The sequence below is a fragment of the Mya arenaria genome, chromosome 7, assembly GCF_026914265.1.
Source record: "Mya arenaria isolate MELC-2E11 chromosome 7, ASM2691426v1".
Taxonomy (NCBI): domain Eukaryota; kingdom Metazoa; phylum Mollusca; class Bivalvia; order Myida; family Myidae; genus Mya; species Mya arenaria.
The window spans coordinates 35,963,389-35,981,996 of NC_069128.1; the positions used below are offsets into that span (position 1 = coordinate 35,963,389).

General features: G+C 33.6%; 1 protein-coding gene and 1 long non-coding RNA gene across 2 annotated transcripts; one reads left to right on the forward strand and one right to left on the reverse strand.

Moving 5' to 3' along the window:
- The first annotated feature begins 1,052 nt into the window (after nt 1-1,052).
- LOC128240044 (uncharacterized) lies at nt 1,053-4,776 on the forward strand. Its single transcript, XR_008262022.1, has 3 exons — nt 1,053-1,548; nt 3,545-3,613; nt 4,627-4,776. It is a non-coding gene; the product is annotated as an uncharacterized LOC128240044 (long non-coding RNA).
- A 9,204-nt stretch (nt 4,777-13,980) lies between these two features.
- LOC128241102 (protocadherin beta-5-like) lies at nt 13,981-18,035 on the reverse strand. Its single transcript, XM_052958081.1, has 6 exons — nt 18,023-18,035; nt 17,555-17,746; nt 16,345-16,591; nt 16,000-16,124; nt 15,526-15,594; nt 13,981-14,343 (listed from the first exon to the last, which is right to left on the reverse strand). The coding sequence occupies exons 1-6, from the start codon at nt 18,033-18,035 to the stop codon at nt 14,093-14,095; spliced, it is 897 nt and encodes a 298-aa protein (XP_052814041.1). The 3' UTR covers nt 13,981-14,092.
- Between the last annotated feature and the right edge of the window lie 573 nt (nt 18,036-18,608).

The window sequence follows — 18,608 nt, forward strand, 5'->3', positions numbered from 1 at the left end:
TCAAACTTATGCTGGCCATTTTAAAAGAGGCTTTTGTATTTATTCAAGAAACAAAAAGGAAATCGTTTGAAGATTCGCCCTCAGACCGTTTGTTTACCTTATCACTTAAACGTTTGCATTTTAGAAAATTTTAATCAAAATAATGAAATTGAAATCCATGCTGTTACCATAAACAAAAATGAACTCAAAAGGAAACTTAATGACCTCCTGAGTCAACATATCACGTGCTAATCAAACGTAGCAACCGAGTTTTTGTCATAATTTCTACACGTATCTTGCTTGAAATTAACATAAAGCGAAATCGGAACGATAACACTGGTATTTATATAAATGTGTATTATGGTAATAATTCATTTAAACAACGAAAAGCTATTCATGCAATTTTAAAGAGGTGCAATATTGATTTACTGTAATGCTACATTTCTTCTTCACATGGTGTACGATAAAATATTTGTGCTTAATTACTTGCAAACATTTACAGCAAATAAATTGTTCCGACAAATAGTCAGGACATCATCTATAGCCAACTTTTCTGTATAACAAATTCAGCATGAAACAAAAAGCCAGCTGTCGATAACCTAACACTTTTTGCTATGTACAGTGAAACAATTTCATTATTTTCCCTCAAATATTCTATAATGGATTTGAGCACTATCTGGTTATTAATAATCATTATTAACATACAAACGAGACACTCTGTGGCTCTTCCCTTTTCTTAAGAAGACCCAATAACAAATATTGTAGATTCGTCTTTTGCTGATTAAAATGTTGCATTTTTAATTTGATTCCATTTCGGAAATCGCCAATGAGGTCGCACTGTTAATTTATTTTAAATGTATTTTGTCATTTTCGTTAGTTGTTGATATCAACGCGTGGTCATAGAAACGCCACTGTATAAATAGGTAACCCAGATGTATGTTTGCGAAATCTGCCATATTTGTCATGGCGAGAAAGAACGAGGACCAGTATTTTAATTCAAAGCAAGACTCGATTTTCGGCTCATCTCTATTAACTTACTTGGGGTCCTGTGTGTTCTTTCGTTATCTGGTAAATAATTTATTTTCTTTAAGCTCTTATCCATAACATGATTTTTTGAAAGCATGTATGTTTGTATAGTTTTATCTTTTATGGGAATACTTAATTGTTTTCGATACACGGTGTTTTATTAAGGAGCCATAATTTGACGTATATTTGACGTTCAATACTGGTTATGCTCAATTTTCGGGTTTATATATTAGAGTATTTAGCAAACAAATTTTCAACGATAATTTCAGACGCCGCCATAACGGAATGGACATCTTCAGCACCTAGTTTAGCTGCTACTAATGCAGATGGCACCATCATTGCATCAGAGACTATTGCCGACAATTCACCCGTTGGAACAATTCTCTTTAAAGCAACACCAGTGGCTTCAGGAGGCACAGCCTCTTATGCCCTAACGACCGATGCGAATGGAAAAGGAACTATTTCTTCAACTGGTGTTGTAACTTTGGCGATTGATCAATTGATATACTTCGAGACAACGCCAACACTGGTGTGCGTCGTCGTGTAAGTTTAATATCCATGTAGTTTGATTCGAAAGATTTTATGAGACACGGTTATATGTTTAGGCTAGTTTTTTTGTAAATAAAGAAAACAGCAGCAAAAGTGATAAACATGTAAAATTCGTACCACTTTTTCAAATCGTCCTGGTAAATATATAGTTCACGCTTTAGACAAATGATACAAAAAACAAAAATAGGTTTAATTATTGTTCATATAATGAACTAAACAACTAATTGAAACAAAAGCGCTTACTCAATACGGAAGATCGAAGGAAAAATAAATTATAATATACAATAAACTGAATTTTAGCTTTGTCCAGCACGGAGGGATAACGGCTTTTTATTTTTAACAATACTTTGAATGGCGGGCTCTAGTAACACACACACACACACACACACGCGCGCGCGCGCGCGCGCGCACACACACACACACGCACGCACGCACGCACACGCACACGCACACACACACACACTCACACACACACGTACGTATGCACATTCACGCATACGCACACTCACGAGCGCACACACACACACTCACAAACCAACGCACGCATACACAATCACACATACGAAAAGCAATGGTCATGCTGGAGCGATTGTAATCAGCAACGGGTTACATGTGGTTTTTATTTTAATAATTTATTCAATACGAGTTCATGGCCTTGTTGCAAAATGGTTTTGAATAGTTTGTGCCACGTAAAAACTTATAGCAGAGTTGTGGCGGCTTCATTATCCAAATATCCTTTACCAATACTAGTATTTGATATGACTTGTAGAACTTGAGATACATCTGACAGTGCGAAAGGCATGGCGACTGTCACGTTGTCAATCACTAACATTAACGAAGCCCCAATCTTCTCTTTAGCTACACAATCAACTTGTATAAATTACAACTACGCAGTAGGTATGCATAGTGCAGTATATTATTCCGCTTTAAATATGTTTATACGACTATACCCACAGCAGAGCTTGTGAAAAAGTGTCTTCTTATGGTTGTAAGAAATAGTTCTGCAACCGTTAACGAGAATTCGAGTAATCCCACCATCCGATATATTGTATTTAGAAAGGCCATGATAATAAGCTTATGTTAATCTTTCGGAAAAAATATCCATCTTTATCTATTTATAAGTCTTGTATTTATTTATTTATTAATGCTTTTATTTGCTCACTTATATATGCATTGCACTTATCGTCGTATAATTCAGATACTGTTACTCATAATTTTCTCGTTTGACTAAGGTTAAGCGTTGTGCCTCTAAACAAGTTCACGGCTTGACCGTCTATTGTTTCATCGTTTGTTTATGCGTGAACAAGGTAATGCAATTATTCGTCATGCAACGCCATGTAAAGTCAGTGAATCATTCTTTTTGAAGTGCAATACTTAAGTTTAAGGAATGTTTGGCATGATAATCCCCTGCTGTGCATCTCCTGTTAATAAAACTTCTAAAACTGCACAGCTGGATACTCTGATCGGAGATCAGATAAGTGGGATCAATGCAAGTAGATTAGGGTCAATAAAACAGAGGTTGTGTACAGTACACAGTGTTTTATTTTGGGGGGTTTTGGGGGGAGGGGGGTATTTATAGAAGGCTTAAAATAGGCCTTTAAAATAAATTTTAGGTCAGCAAAAATGGATGCTCAAAACGATTTAATACAAAATTGATCATAATTCCTCACTTAAGAAAATCTACCATTACAATTGTCCCTTTTATACATACTATTGCTAATGCCAGCTATCGTAAAACCTCTGAATAAATGAAGTATTGTAGTACAAAAGTTATATAGAATTATAGTATTAACTTAACGACATATTATCGAAATATATCTACTACATTCTTAGATAGTTTAAATCCTGTTATGTTGTCTTTATGTATTTTAAAAAATTAATATATATTTGAAATTTGCATTTGTTGCATATTGCATAGGTATTATAACAAAAGCCGTTTACTATATATGTTTACACCAAACCTGGACTGAAGTGTTTTATGTTCACTTAGGTAGAGCACTAGGGACATACACTGCGATTGATCCGGATGCTGGTGACATCATCACATACTCGATTGCTTGTAAGTGTATAAACATACTTGTTTCTCATTATACTATCAATATAACTCAACGCTTTAAGTAAGGAGTTGTATTGAAACATGTTTCATATATAAGACGTGTTTGATCAAATAAGAGACCGAGAAGGCAACTGGAGCCGATTCTTTTAACTATTCCCTACGTTCAGGAAAGGTACTAACGTATGTGCCATATATACAAAATGTGATCCCCAAGATGTTAGTTATATCGGGCAATGTTTTTGCTGTGCTTTATTCAGCATAGTTATAGAATGAACCTTGCATTAATACATGCTCACACTGTTCTTAAAAATGTTTCTGAAAGTATCTAACGACACTGATGATTTCACGTGTTAACCAAAGGTGTTCATAATCTGAAATTCAAACAACGATATACAACTCAGCATTTAACCTGTTATCCTTTAAGTCTCTCAAACTCCCTTTTTGATCAAATAATGCCTGAATACATATCTGAACCATGTTAAACCACTTCTAAAATTAAATCGCGCAACATGTACTGATTTTGTGTACAGTTGTTTTAAAATCCCGTCATACTCCTACTAAATTCTTATTTCACTACCAGTTCCCTGATTTACTTACTGCCTTTGCTTATTACACTAAATTGTCATACGTTCTGCAAAATTTATACCATCGTTTACACCATCACTCAAAGTCATGATTGAAAGACTAAAATATTGATATCGCAGAGGCTTTTGGTTTTCTTCTGTATTGGGCATTCAAAATATACCACAATAGCTACTTTATTGTAATTTTTCAATTTTTTAATCGAACTGATTATGCTTATTTCTTTATGCACTTTCTTAATTTGTATATGAAAACTTATTAAGATGCTCTTTGAGCGCTTTATAAAGCCGATTGGAGTACTTCTTAGTTTATTTGTAATAAAACGTCCTTTTTTGTTTGACCGAAGGTGCTACTTTACTGGCACATTCCGTTTTATTAATTACATGTTAATTTCTTTACATTGTCATCATAGGATTTTTCATATTTCCCTTCAGCCAGAGATACTAAAAACGAATTCACAATTGCTACATCAACAGGCGTGATAACTGTGGCAACAGGAAAAACAATTTCTAAGGCTTCAACCGCAACTTACATCCTGGTAGTTAGTGCAGCCGACAAAGCCGGATCATAGGGATCGACAACGATATCGGTTACCGTCGGGGATTGTAGCCCTTGTTCTTGATGCCTATAACTTTTGTCTTTAGATAAATAGTGTATATTAATTAAATTTAAAAGAGAAATATTAGGCATAGTTTTGAGTTGCAATAGTAATAATAGGCTCCATCTGTCAAATATGTAAAATTAGTATGTAATTATAGTTATAATAATTTTTTGAATCAAAGCAAACAAATTGCTTGACATACTTAATCATCTCCCGAAAAGGACAGACACTATTCAATACCCTTGACATAAACCAAACTTAATTCTAAAAGGCATAACAGGACACAGCCCCACTTTCGAAATGTTTGCTTAATAACTTCAGTCCATGTGCTTTTTGTTGACAATACAGTGTTTTTTTTCGTAATTAACACACCATTTATGATATGATGCTGATATATCTTTCTCTTAATGCGTGCGAGGATTTTCTTATTCCATAAAAATATCCTTATTTATATTAACAGGTGGAGGTGGAACAAACACCGACGGTAACGAAGCCCCAGCTTTCTCGTCTGCCAGTTTTACCGCTTGTAATAAAGACAACTCCGCAGCAGGTAATTGATGATATGTATACATATTGATAAACATAGGGTTTAAAATAGAAAATCGTAATTACATGTCATGTTTTGCAAAATTAAAACCATCTATTGGGTAACAGAAGAATTACGTTTAATTGATATACAAACAAATTAACACAAGCTATTCATGTATCTTTCGTTTCAAAGAAACTTGAAAGGTGTCTTTAACCGTATCCAATTTTTATCTAATTCCATTTCAATATGTAGGTACGACACTTGGACCTACACAGAAACTGACCCAGATTCTGGGGATACCATCACATTCTCCATTGTTGTAAGTGAATACAAATACTTCTTCCCGTTTTAATTAACGTATGGATATATAGGACAATTATGAACGAAATTAGGATTGACATCATGAATGGCAGTCATTTGTAAACTTTCTCCACAATTTGAACTTTTTAATATCAGTATGAATTACGTGATCGTCTTCAGTTCATTTGGTTATTATCAATACGTGGCAAGGCGTTACCCTATCAGTTCTTTTTAACGATTTAATCATATTTGTCTCGTGTTGAAGTATTTGTAAGATATTGATCCCTGTGCCTTTCTAAAAGGATCAATGCAATAGCGAAGTACTTATTTGTATTCCATTTATCTTATTCGATACTGCTCTATTACAGCCACTGGAAACACCAACACAGACTTCGCAGTGGATGTATCAGGTGTGGTTACTGTCCACACTGGAAAAACGCTTTCTAAGGCTAGAACACCCACATACGCACTCGTTGTTGAGGCGGTCGATAGTTCCATGCCACATCTGACAGGATCGACGAAGATATCTGTCACCGTTGGGAAATGTAGCGGAACCGTAGTTTTAACGTCACTCATGTATTTGATGCTTGCAGCAGTCGTTGCTACACAACTTCTTTAAGAGAACGGTTTTTATTTATTCTAAGGAACACTAACAACACGTGTGATAACAGTTAAAGGCCACTGACGAACATATTCGGTCATTAAAACATAGAAACATTTACGTGTTAGCTGATCAATCCGATTTATTTAACAAAATATCGTCGCGCGTCCAAAATATGGATGTAATTTAATGTTCCTGTTTATTTGCTATTATAATCAGATTTTATTACTCTTCTTTGTTTGTTTATATGAATATATGATTTAATTGTTTGTTTTTATATTAGCATCAAAAGTCTGTTAGATTGATGATGTGTGACATAGCTCCTTGCAGTATTTGTTTTCTGAAGTGAAGCCATCTATACGTTTGATTGTAGGACATTTTAAAATATGTACTTAACAAATAGGAAACCATTTTACCATTAATATTTGGTTATATCAATTCACGTATTAATAAAGTGAAGTTTTCATAGATAGCAAGTATCCACGAAATCAAACATCTAAACCAATTTACTAGTTGCACAAACGTTAATTCGAAATGATTTTTATTGGCCATATACATTATTAAGTGCTTCACATATATTCAACTCTGATAATAAAACAGGACATATGAAAACGACGATACTTGAGAAATTCAATTATGATATTGCTTCTACAGCAGTGATGATGAATTTCTACGAACGATGTTTAAAATACTGTCTTGAAACTATGAAACTCTCTCTAACAGACTTTGTTAAATTTTTCAAATAAAAAATTAACAATATGTTCGTTTTTATTTATACATTCATGTGTGATTCCTTCTGGCAATTTCACTCAATCTATTCCTTTTTAGGAGTGTAAAGGAGTAGATAAAGTTTCCAAAACATCAAAATTTGACATCCACCAGTGTTGCTACATCTAGTTCAACTAGCCAATCAAGCAAGGGCTCATGCATTTTTTCCAAACATAAATCCCTCCACAACGAGCTGTTAATAAAACAACTGAAAATACGGGGACAATTCCGGCAGCCTTAAACAATAACCTTGTAAAGGTTCTATAAGCTAAGGTTCTTAACTTGGCAAACTTACTTCATTTCCGGTCGAGTGACGCTGTGCTTAAATGTGGTGGTAAGTCAAATGTAGTGAAAATCATTTATACTTGTTAGACATCACTTGTCAAAAAGCTAGTAATTATTGAATTACGGGGACTGTTTATAGTACCCGAAGGTGGGTCCCTGACTTACAAATGACGCACGTGCAATATAGTGTAATGCCGTTGAAGAATACACACAAGACAAACGAACTTAATACACTACAAAACAGCGCAGGCAAAATGTTTATTATTTTATCTATTCAACTTTGTTGTTATAAACAGTTATTGTCTATGTTATAAGTGCTGCACAACAGATAAAAAAAGGAGCCTGACATGACGTTTAATAAGTTCGAAGTCGTACTATTGTTCACATTGTGGTGATTTCAACGTCTAACTGCAAGGCACGAAAGAACAGTCTGGCCCATTACAGTCTTATAAGTATTGCCTTTAATGCTCAATATATTGATATAAAGCGTGGGCATATGTTGCAAGTACCAACATGCAAATTTCTAGGAATGCCCATATCTGTTGCCTAAACAAATGTTCAGATATGCCCCTTTTCAACGGAAACGTCCTTAGAATACTACTAGTATGTGGTCATATTAAGGTACTGGTCATATATTATATTATATAGAGCAGTAAGGTGTATCATTTCTTAGAATTATCTGGGTGCTAGTTTGAATGTATTGATTGGAACTAAATTATATCGATATTGCCATCAGCCCAATAAACACAGGCAAATTTTAATCTATCTAGGTAATGGAAAACTTACGTAGAAATGTAGAAAGCATCTGACTGTTGACAGTTTCGTTAAGCAGTCAAATACATCAGACACCCTGGGCGTGTATGGAGTGGTTGGGAGTCATCAAGTCACATAGCCACTGCGTCAATTACAATAAAAAAACGTTGTACAATGAGACTACGTCGCGGTTTTTAATTTACTCGATTGACAGTGAAACAAGACATTAAAACAAACTATGCCGGAAAAGGAAGACAGACAAATCTTCAACGCATATAATGCGAGTTACATTATGCACATCCCCAAACCAAATCAAGGATTACAAGGCTGACGCCATATTGTTTTGGTATTTGGAAACGGGTTTTAAAAGTTCATGAGTAGAGCATGAATGTGTTGGAAATGTACACACAAAATCTTTAAGAACAAAATTACAAACTGCAATTATAATAACCTTAAATATTATACTGTCTCGGTCATAAATTTTACATATAAATATGGGGGACATTGTGGTTATAAGAATTTAACATAGTTACAAATGGATCGATGGAATAAAAAAACTAAGTTTTATAGCAGATACTTTAATATCTTTATTTTGTTACGTCATCAATTCTATTTCGTACCAAATAAGTAGATGCTAACAAATAGCAGCTCAAAAATATTACCATTAAAATAGCTATGTGTTTTTGGATTTATTTACCCCTTCCAATTATATGCTTATCCTGGCGAATTGCCTTGTTAATACGTGTCTTCGTATAGTTTAGACCGGTTTTGCAATGTTTTGCACCCCTTGAGCGGGCATAAAACACAGATGTATGAATGAACGAAACAATACATATATTTATTAATCTTTAACCTATAATCTAGTACTTTGTATGCTAGCTCACATGCCATTGAAACCTTCAAGATATTATCCCTTTTTGTTATTTTGACGCCCTTTTCAAGAATATATTATGATGATGACGTCTTTTGCAATAAACATTGGCAATAAAACAAACAAGATTTGCATTAAAGGCCTAGTTAAAGCCTACTCTATTTGACCCCCAAAACAGTCCATGTATAGTATACAATTTTTGTGTATCAATCTTGAACTGCATTGCCATCTGCTGTCAATCAGACATCATATATAAGTGTCCTGTTGTACAGTACTAGAAAATGTTTTATTATTTCTTAATACATCAAATATTTTTTTTATGTAAATTATGTTACTCGGTGTCACCAATGTAACCGCAAAACCTGATATAAGGCGTAAATCACGCGTTTTCAAACTTAAAAATATACTCTTGTAACTCATTGTAACTATTGTTACCGTATAACTATGTTAAGATGTCGGCCTTTAAACTCTATTGCTTCCCGAAATCGAGTGCGTTTACGGAGGATTTTCGGGGCGATAGTCCATCTACTATGTAGTACGTACTTGAATTAACATTTATTGTGAGCTCAGTCATGTTGTTTCATCACATTTAATTATTAATTCTTTAACCGTGTTAGCGTGTCATTGTTCGAATGGATGTAATTGCTTTTGATTTATTTTGTGTGAAAATATGATATTAATGCGTTTGTTTTATTTGTTTTCAGGTTTTGTAGTTCATGATATACTTCCCGCAATGATACCGTTCTAAAATGTTTCACATCAATATGTTATACAAATGACAATTTAAATTTAAGCCATGAAAAAAATATTAGGAAACCAACGGCAGAAAGGTATGCATGTATGTATCCAACAATACTTCTGCTATGACAATGATGGTCATTTTAGGGGAAAGCAAATACACTTTATTATCTTCTCTGTGATTTTGACAACCAGGAGGAGGTCAGCTTAAAATATTTGCTACGTATAAGGTATTTGTATATGCGTTAAGATTAGGGATGATTATAAATTTATTTGAACGGACGATTTGATTGCGCATTTATATTAAATACCAGCCTATTCGGGTTTTTTTATTACAAATTTATATAAGTGTATGCATTGCATCAATGGAGATTTTTGTTAACAACAAGTGTTTTTAATTAATTCTATAAACAAATGAGTTAAAGATAACCTGTATGATAAATATATTTGAAGTTTAACATACACATGTTATTGTATACGAGAACGCGATATTATCGGCCGTACTAAATTAAACTGTTGAAACAGCTTCAATGAAATTAACGTTTATTATTGTTATTTAGGGTACAAACTTCCTCATTGGGATGACATAAAAAGAAATATATACACTGAAGTTTGCACTGAGATTTCATGCGTGTGTGTGGATTTTTTAATGATGGCTCAATGTTAATGCATAGATGCCATTAAACCTTACTAATTGCTGCAGAACAGTATAATTCCTAGATTTATTTGTTAAGGATACCTTTCCACATAATAGAGAATTTCAGTGTTGAGGAAAATATTCCGTTTTTATGATATATTGTAATACAATATGTTAAGGAAACTCATGAAATAACTCAGTTATTGACAGCTTGCAACTTTCAAGAAAGTTTATATATGTTCAAATATACCTTTAAAGTTGGCCATTTTAAAAAGCGTTAGTAACGCAAGTGAGATAGGAATATCCTTGAATACATGTATTCCGGTGTTTAATGTTATAGAATTATGTCTAATAGCAAAAACACATATTTTTTTTATATTTAAAACTAAAAAATGGTATTTTGACGTTAAGTATATTAAAACCGTTATTGATTTTACCTCCCTTAGAACAGTTTTTAGTAATACTGGCTCTTTTATTTTAAACCAAGACACCAGATCAGGGAATGGTATTATCCATATTTATTATATTCATATACTAAGCATTACGATTTCAAACCAAGCGTATTTTTTATAATATTTAAATAAGTCTACCTGAGGTGTTTAAGAAGTCATGGTAGGAAAACACGTGTCATAACAAAACTTTATTGACATCCGAACACATGAAGCAAAATTTCAAAATTCAGCTTAAAAAAGAATGTCTTTCTCAAGCTATGATTACCATGCAAAAACTGCATATTTAATCTGATGTGGCCACAAAACAATTGATATACCTGTACGTTAATATATTATGTTTATTAAATTGATGTTAAAGACAAATATATCATTTTGTCATGAAAAATGCTATGTATGATAACATAAGCAAGATGCGTTGCATGCGAAATCCCTATGACCACCTCCACCCTTTTAATTAATCAAAAGGCAAAACATTGCCCCGGCTGATAAGTCATGATGGGGAACTGTAAACAGCTCTACACTACACGAAATAAAGTTTTAAATACTACTATAATAATTATTTTCAAGGGAGTCATGTCGCCCCTTAATTTCCCTTTTTGCCATAAAGACCATGTTCAAAGGCGTAACTTTGTCAAATCTCAACCAAATTGAACAAGTTTATGCTTTACGTGAACATTTACATTTAATAGTAATAGAAAATAATATATTCACCTTTACCGACAATGAATGGCTTTTAAACATAAGATGCATACATCCTGCCACCCGATGAACCGCTTATTCCGCTTATTTCACCCAAGTTGTCCATATACAAAATGTATTACATACCCATTATAAATAAAAAGGAATATGTGTCCTGTGCTGACAAAAATGTAAGTAAATGTAATCCAAAAAAAAAAAATGTTATCAAACATGGTGACAGTTTTCATGGGCATACGTTCTCCTTAAGTAAGGTCGTTGGATAAATCGCGGTAGTAACCCAGACACGCTTTCTACCGCTTTTACAGTACAGTATTTTTGTGTTTCTCTTTTGCATACACTAACCTACTTAATTTAAATTAAATGATTATAAGCTATCTTAGTTTCATTATGTTAGAGTATAATGTCTCGATGAAACGCTGTTGTAATAATGGTAAGACACAGTTCTGTGAGACCTTAGTAAAAAATAGGGATAATTTCAATTAACAATGATTCTGATATTTGTTCCACGGCTGCGGTAACTCGTATAAAAAGGCAAAGAACCGTTTGAATGCAACGCGTTCTAGACTTTAGATATAATTACCACCGCAATTTAAATTAACTAAGTTTACCTCTTTTTAATATATTTTTAATATCATTGAAATCATTCATATGCTTCAACAATGATTATATCTATAAGTGAACACAGCATTTATAATGCACCTTTTAAAAATGCCAAAGTTGAATTTATTCGTTGCTACTCAAGTCCTTATTCACGTTTAGTTTCACTTTAATCAATGGAATTTGCGTTAATCCATCGGTTGTTGATAGTTTTCATAGCTTTGTTTCCAGTCATGATATAGGTAAGGAATACGTTACATGACAGTTACTTTGCAAAAACGGACAGTCATCGGTGTCACACTTTATACACAAGAAATCTGTTTTTGCGGTCACGTCAGTTTTTCTAGGATCGCAAAAAATGCACATCGCCAAATTCCAATATTTTAAAGTAAATTTAAATAAATTAAAAGTGCCAGACTCGTTTAACATCAACTTACCCTAAATATATATTTCCACAGCGTTTTCAATCTTTTTGACAACATATGGCTTTCAAATTAGGTCAATAGCCGTCATTTGTTTGGGGGTCGGGCTATAAAACCGAGTTAAAAACTATAAGATAGTGCGATGCAATATTTGAATATGTGCTTCATGATGTTTATTATCTTTCATACGGAAACATATGATTTTGCTTTTTTTATACTAATAGAAATTCAAAGTGAAACATTATCAAGTGTTTGTGAAGCGTTTGTTTGTATATTCGCCTGTATTAGTATTAAGCTAAAACGCACAATCTGCAAAAGTTATCGGATTGCATGCAATGTATTAAATGGGACAACCCTTCATAATGCTTACTATCGCTACAGATACAAATTACTGGGTGCTGTAAAGTGTAAGACTAGTTGCAAAAGGTGATCTTGCGTTACGCGGGTGACTGTATCTACATATACACCAGATACCTGTAGCCGATGGGCAAGCCGCCCCTGGACGCTGGAGAGCGCGTAACAGAGTTATATCCATTTTATATTTAAAACCAGGCAAAGTCCTCAGTTGATTGACATTAAAATTGGTTGATTGGTTTGACAATAAAGGGCATTCCAAAAAGGCGAATCATAATGCTGATTTCTTGTTTGTGAAGTGTCAGCTTGGACAAGTATCTATGACATTATAGTGTCTATGTCAATCTATATATGACCCTTTTGGGCAATTTCTATGAAGAACTGCAACTACTTCGGAAACATTCGGTAGAGAGTTACAAACGCTACATTTTTCTGAAAAGATTTACTTTCCATCGCCAAGAAGGACTTCGCAAAGGAGTAAATGTTATTGTACGTCCACTACTGTTTACATGTATCTCCAAATAGGTTTAGGTAGGGCCGAAAAGTTGGAAAGGATTAAAACTGGAATACAATGAATAAAGACTAAAACATTGTTCATAGTTTATTAGATAATTTTTTTGAGTCTGTTAGAGAGTGTTTCTTAGTTCCAAGCAAGTATTTTAAACACATTTCGTAGAAATTCACTATCATTGCTGTATAAGCAAATTCATATTGGAATTTCCCCCAAGTATCGTCGTTTTCGTTTGTCCTCCTTTTTTAGGAATACATGAAAATATAAAAAATGGGAAATGTCAATGCTTTTCGTACCGCTTTTTTACCGCTACTAAAATGGTATGGTTGTTTTGATGTTAGGGCTATGTATGTTTCACAAATGATTAAAGACTTTAATTAAGTGGATTCATATAGCTAAGACTGGTGTTAAAACAATTTCCTGCTTGAGTACATCATAATAATTCTTCTAAAAACCTTTTTAAAGTCACACATATAGATGGATTCCATTTTAGAAAACAAATATTGCGTGGAGATAATCAACACATCATCTAACAGAATCATCCCTCAGAATTAAAGCATTTAAAGTAACAAAATCTGATTAATATAAAAATGAAAAACTCATATTACATTTATTATTTTAAAGCGCGATAAATATATTGTTTTAAACGTTAAATCATGTAGCTACAAAGTTATTTTCCCCTATATTTAATTGCGTAGATATTTTTGCCTTCGACATTAGATCATTTTCCCGTATTGTTCTAGCGCTTCTCTAATTAACATATATAAATAAAAACAGCTTTCTCAAAACAGTTGTGTAGCAACAATTGCCGCAATCATCAATGACATGAGCACCCTGACATATCCGGTGCCGCTACAGCCCCCAATGGTGACCGATACTGTTGTCGTTCCTGTCATTTTTGGCCCGGCACTGTCGACTGCATTAACTACTAGCCCATATGTAGCGGTCGTAGCCTTGAAAATGGTTTTTCCTGTGGCTACAGTAATCACGCCTGTAGTTCCGGTGACTGCAAAGTCTGTGTTGGTGTTTCCGGCTGGGAGAATTCAAGCATTATGAGTAAGTATAAAAATGGTGACAAACTAAGACATCAAGTATTCAACCAAGATCCTGATAAACTAGACACATGTATCAGGGCCTAAGAGACACATCTTTCAAATGACACATATAACCAAACAACTAACCTATCAGTATCATTAAATGCTGGAGTTACTCCGTTAAAATTATTTTAAATTTAAATCTCAGTTAATACCACTGGAAACACATCCGGTTTATATACACTTAATTATACAATAAAAATATATAGACAAGCCCAGTAGTAAAAAACAATCTTGATAAACCCTGTGAAGAGGCAAAAGGTAAGGACTCAACCGACAATTTCACAATATATAAACACCACATACACAAATGCAACACTCTGGACAGAGCACCCACTCATGCAAATGGCTTTACCAAAAATGATGGGATTGTCGCTTTAGAATGGATAGTGAACAAGCTTAGGCCTTAAACTTATCTGTACGGCCATAACATCAATCTTGTTCCAACGAATATCAATAATTACTAAGATTAAAAATATAAGCCTCATCAGAGCAACTTGAAAACATTGAAAACAAAAAATTAGAAAATAACATTAACTGGTCAAGTTATAACAAGTATTCAACGATTCGACACAAACATCAACTGAAATAAATCAAGCCGAAGCAACAATTTTAGATTTTCAAACGTACTATAAAGTCATTCAGGGACAACTATCTGACATAATTCGATAAAAAAGATTTAAAAATACTTCTTTATTCAGTATCATAAGGAAAATACCATAGTACAGACCAGGAGGCGAACCACAAAGAAAATTAGGTAAAACAATAAAAAATATAATTATGGATACGGTAGAATACCATTCGAGATATAAAACCAAACTGAATCGAGAACGTAACCGTCTTTTATAAAAAGATATCTACCCATACATGTCCGAACAATTATAAAAAAACGTCCTTGCAAGTGGTAATCTATGATATTAAAGATGGATTTTTTCAGAAGATACACAATATAAGTTTGAATTCGTTTCATGGCACGAGAAACTTATTTAAAAGATCAAAATAAAAACAAAACTTAAAATCCAAATGTATATAGAGTTTTGTTTTTGAAGTTGCCTTTAAATAAATATGGATTTGCGATACGCCGTTTCTATAAAACAGAAAAAGCACTTGTATATACTTACAAACAATCGCGTATGTGATAGTATTTCCAGCATCCGGATCTGTCGCAGTATAGGTTCCAAGTGTCAAACCTTTATCGATGCAAAACATTATGAGTGAGCAAACATACATTGAAAATGAATAAATTAACTCATTATAATCATAAGTACTTATTAATGGTCGTGATGTGCAGTATGGCTATTCGACGCATGTATGATTTGATTAAATATTTACTTATTATTAAATATAGATATACATGCAGCTATCACTTTGACGTATATGGAAATTTGGGCGCTGACACTAAAAAGACAAACTGAACGATACAAGCTCATTTTCTAATTAAAACCATAAACGATTATATCGCCCGGGTAACATATTTTGGTTTAATTACCATTTAGAGGTAAATAAGTTATAACTTGACCAATAAAGAATTGCCTGGAAAACAAAACGTTATATAAGCCCTGTATATATTGATTTGAATACAAATTGTCGAATACCTGCTGCGGAGTTGTCGTTGATACACGCGTTTATGGTAGCTGACGAGAATTCTGGGGCTTCGTTAACGTCAGTGATTGGCAAAGTGATGGTTGCTGTTCCATTGGCACCGGTTTTGGCTATGGCTCTGAAATGGATATTGTTATTTATTTTGTTTTGTTTTCTTTTGTTGGGTTGACTTCTTCTTTAATCCGACGGTTGCAATTTTGTAATGTATTTTCATGATAAATGTGATGTATTAGTGTTAGCTACAACGTTTTTTTAACTAATTAGTATAGGGTTAGGGAGAACAGTGATTGAGGTCAGCTTAAAAAACAAATGACGTTGATTGCGTTTGCAATACGTACACGACAACAAACTTCAGTGAAGGAGTCGATTCATAATCAATGAATTGTCCCTTCGCTAGAGTTACAAAACCAGTTGTAGAATTGATCGCCCCTTTTCCACCAGCGTTGCTTGTCAAAGAGTACGTGGCAGCTCCGATTGCTGTCGCAATAAAGAGAGTTGTTCCTTCTGCTACATTTTCAACTACAGCTGTGGCATTAGCAGAACCCGAAGGTGAGGCAATAGGTGCAGGGGCCGTCCATCCCGTGACTTGCAATTCAAATAAAAAATAGACAAAAATAACTATTACGTATTTTTGATATATTTTCATTACAAATAATTTGCTGTTATAAGTGTTTATAATATATAAAAACGTCAATTTTATCTAGCCAAATTAAATCTTAGTGACTTATATAAATCCTATGACACAGAATAAAATGTTAAGATAAACAATATTACTAAGTCCGATTTTAGCAAAATTTATTGATAAGTTCAACATTGTTATTATGAAATCATTCTCTGCAAAAACACTATGGCCTGTGTATCTTGCATAAAGAGGTCCTCTGGGTCATCTGTTTTTGGTTGATTGTAAAGTATATTAGTCGAATGATCATCATCTATTCAGAGATAATCTGATAACTGTAAATCATTTTGAACTAGTTTTATACCAAAGACAAAAATGGGAGAATTTTAATAATAACAATATAAAATCATAATGATATGCATAAGCCTGCCTCAATCTTTACTCCAAGAACATATTTCTTACAGGATTTGATGTGTTTCCTTTGGTAAAATGTTAACCTCTGATTAACCAGGATACGTCCGGATTTTATGGTTCAATGAAGTATGCGTCTCCATATTGTTTTTATTTGAGTTCTCTTTCAGAAACGATGTGATTATTAATATCCATTACGGACAAATGAAAAACAATTGTAGATGAATTATTGGATGTTTATATATTTAATAATGAGTTTATGTTTAATTTAGATTTTGACATGTAAATCAATATTGCAACTACACATACATGATAATTTAATTGGACTGCAAATACATCAGATTACAAAACATGCTTGTGTAATTAAAATCGAATCGTTCAGCAAAAACACTCTATTTGCTATATGTACGTTGACTTTATTCAATAGATGAGAGCATAGTTTGTGTTTCATCTATTTTTCTAAAGAAGTTATGTAGCATCCATTGTTTCAACCACCAAAGACAAAAGTCCCGGTAAACCTGCGGTGCTGCTACAGTTTCCAACGGTAACCGATACCGTCGTTGTTCCCGTCAGAGGGGTCGCGCCAGTGTCAACCGCTTTAACTACCAACGCGTAAGTGGCGGTTGTAGCCTTGGAAAGGGTTTTTCCAGCGGCTACTCTTATCACACCTGTTGTTTTTGCGACTGCGAAGTCTGTGTTGGTGTCTCCGGCTGGAAAAGAACAAGCACTAAAATAATAGTAAAAAAAACTTAAGTTATAGACCAAAGTCCAAGATTCGTATCAATGATTCTGATTCGACGACTAGTCAAAAGACTTAAACCATCAAACTATACATACCATTAACACTAAAGTTACCGCCATGACACGCTTATTAAAACATCAGTAACGTAATTACCATTAGGCCCTTATCAAGGTTATATCTATTAACGAATACATGATTAAAATATCAATTGATTTATAAGCAACATCAGCGATTTTAATTTTACAAAGTTCTTCCATTATTTATGCTATTTTCCATTAGTTTAAATCTTGATTTGTTGTCATAATGCGAATAGTTTAGTACTCAAAAGCCAAATAAAACCAAGATCAGATAGCACATGAAATATGCTAGACAATTTGCGCATTTGACAGCGAGTTAAGCATGTATACACTAATTTAATTTCGAAACACACATGGGTTTGCGTAATGCCGGGACAACAAATGGAGTTATTCACTTACAAGCAATGGAGTATGTTATCGTATTTCCAGTGTCCGGGTCCGTTGCAGTATAGGTTCCAAGTGTCGTACCTTTATCAATTATAAATATGATTAGTGATGTACCATATGATGAAAACATTTCAACCAACTGTTACAATTGGGTAGTATACGTAGCGATGTACATCTACCTGCGTAATATAATTGTATTTTATCACAAGCTATACGGTACCTAGTTTTGTATCACCATCATAAGTTTTTTTGTTTTGTTTTACACATATGTCATAACATACTATCACTCCGCATGCGTGTGAACCATTAAATTAGACAATATGTATGCTTAATTGGTTATATATCTGCAAGTCATACTCTTATTTT

What these genes read in the sequence shown, in the direction of transcription:
- LOC128241102 (XM_052958081.1), bottom strand. An exon ending in AAACTGTAGCAGCACCGCAG is followed by an intron (nt 16,592 to 17,554) that starts GTTTACCGGGAC and finishes TTGAATTGCAAG; the next exon opens with TCACGGGATGGACGGCCCCT. An exon ending in TCACTGAAGTTTGTTGTCGT is followed by an intron (nt 16,125 to 16,344) that starts GTACGTATTGCA and finishes TATCCATTTCAG; the next exon opens with AGCCATAGCCAAAACCGGTG.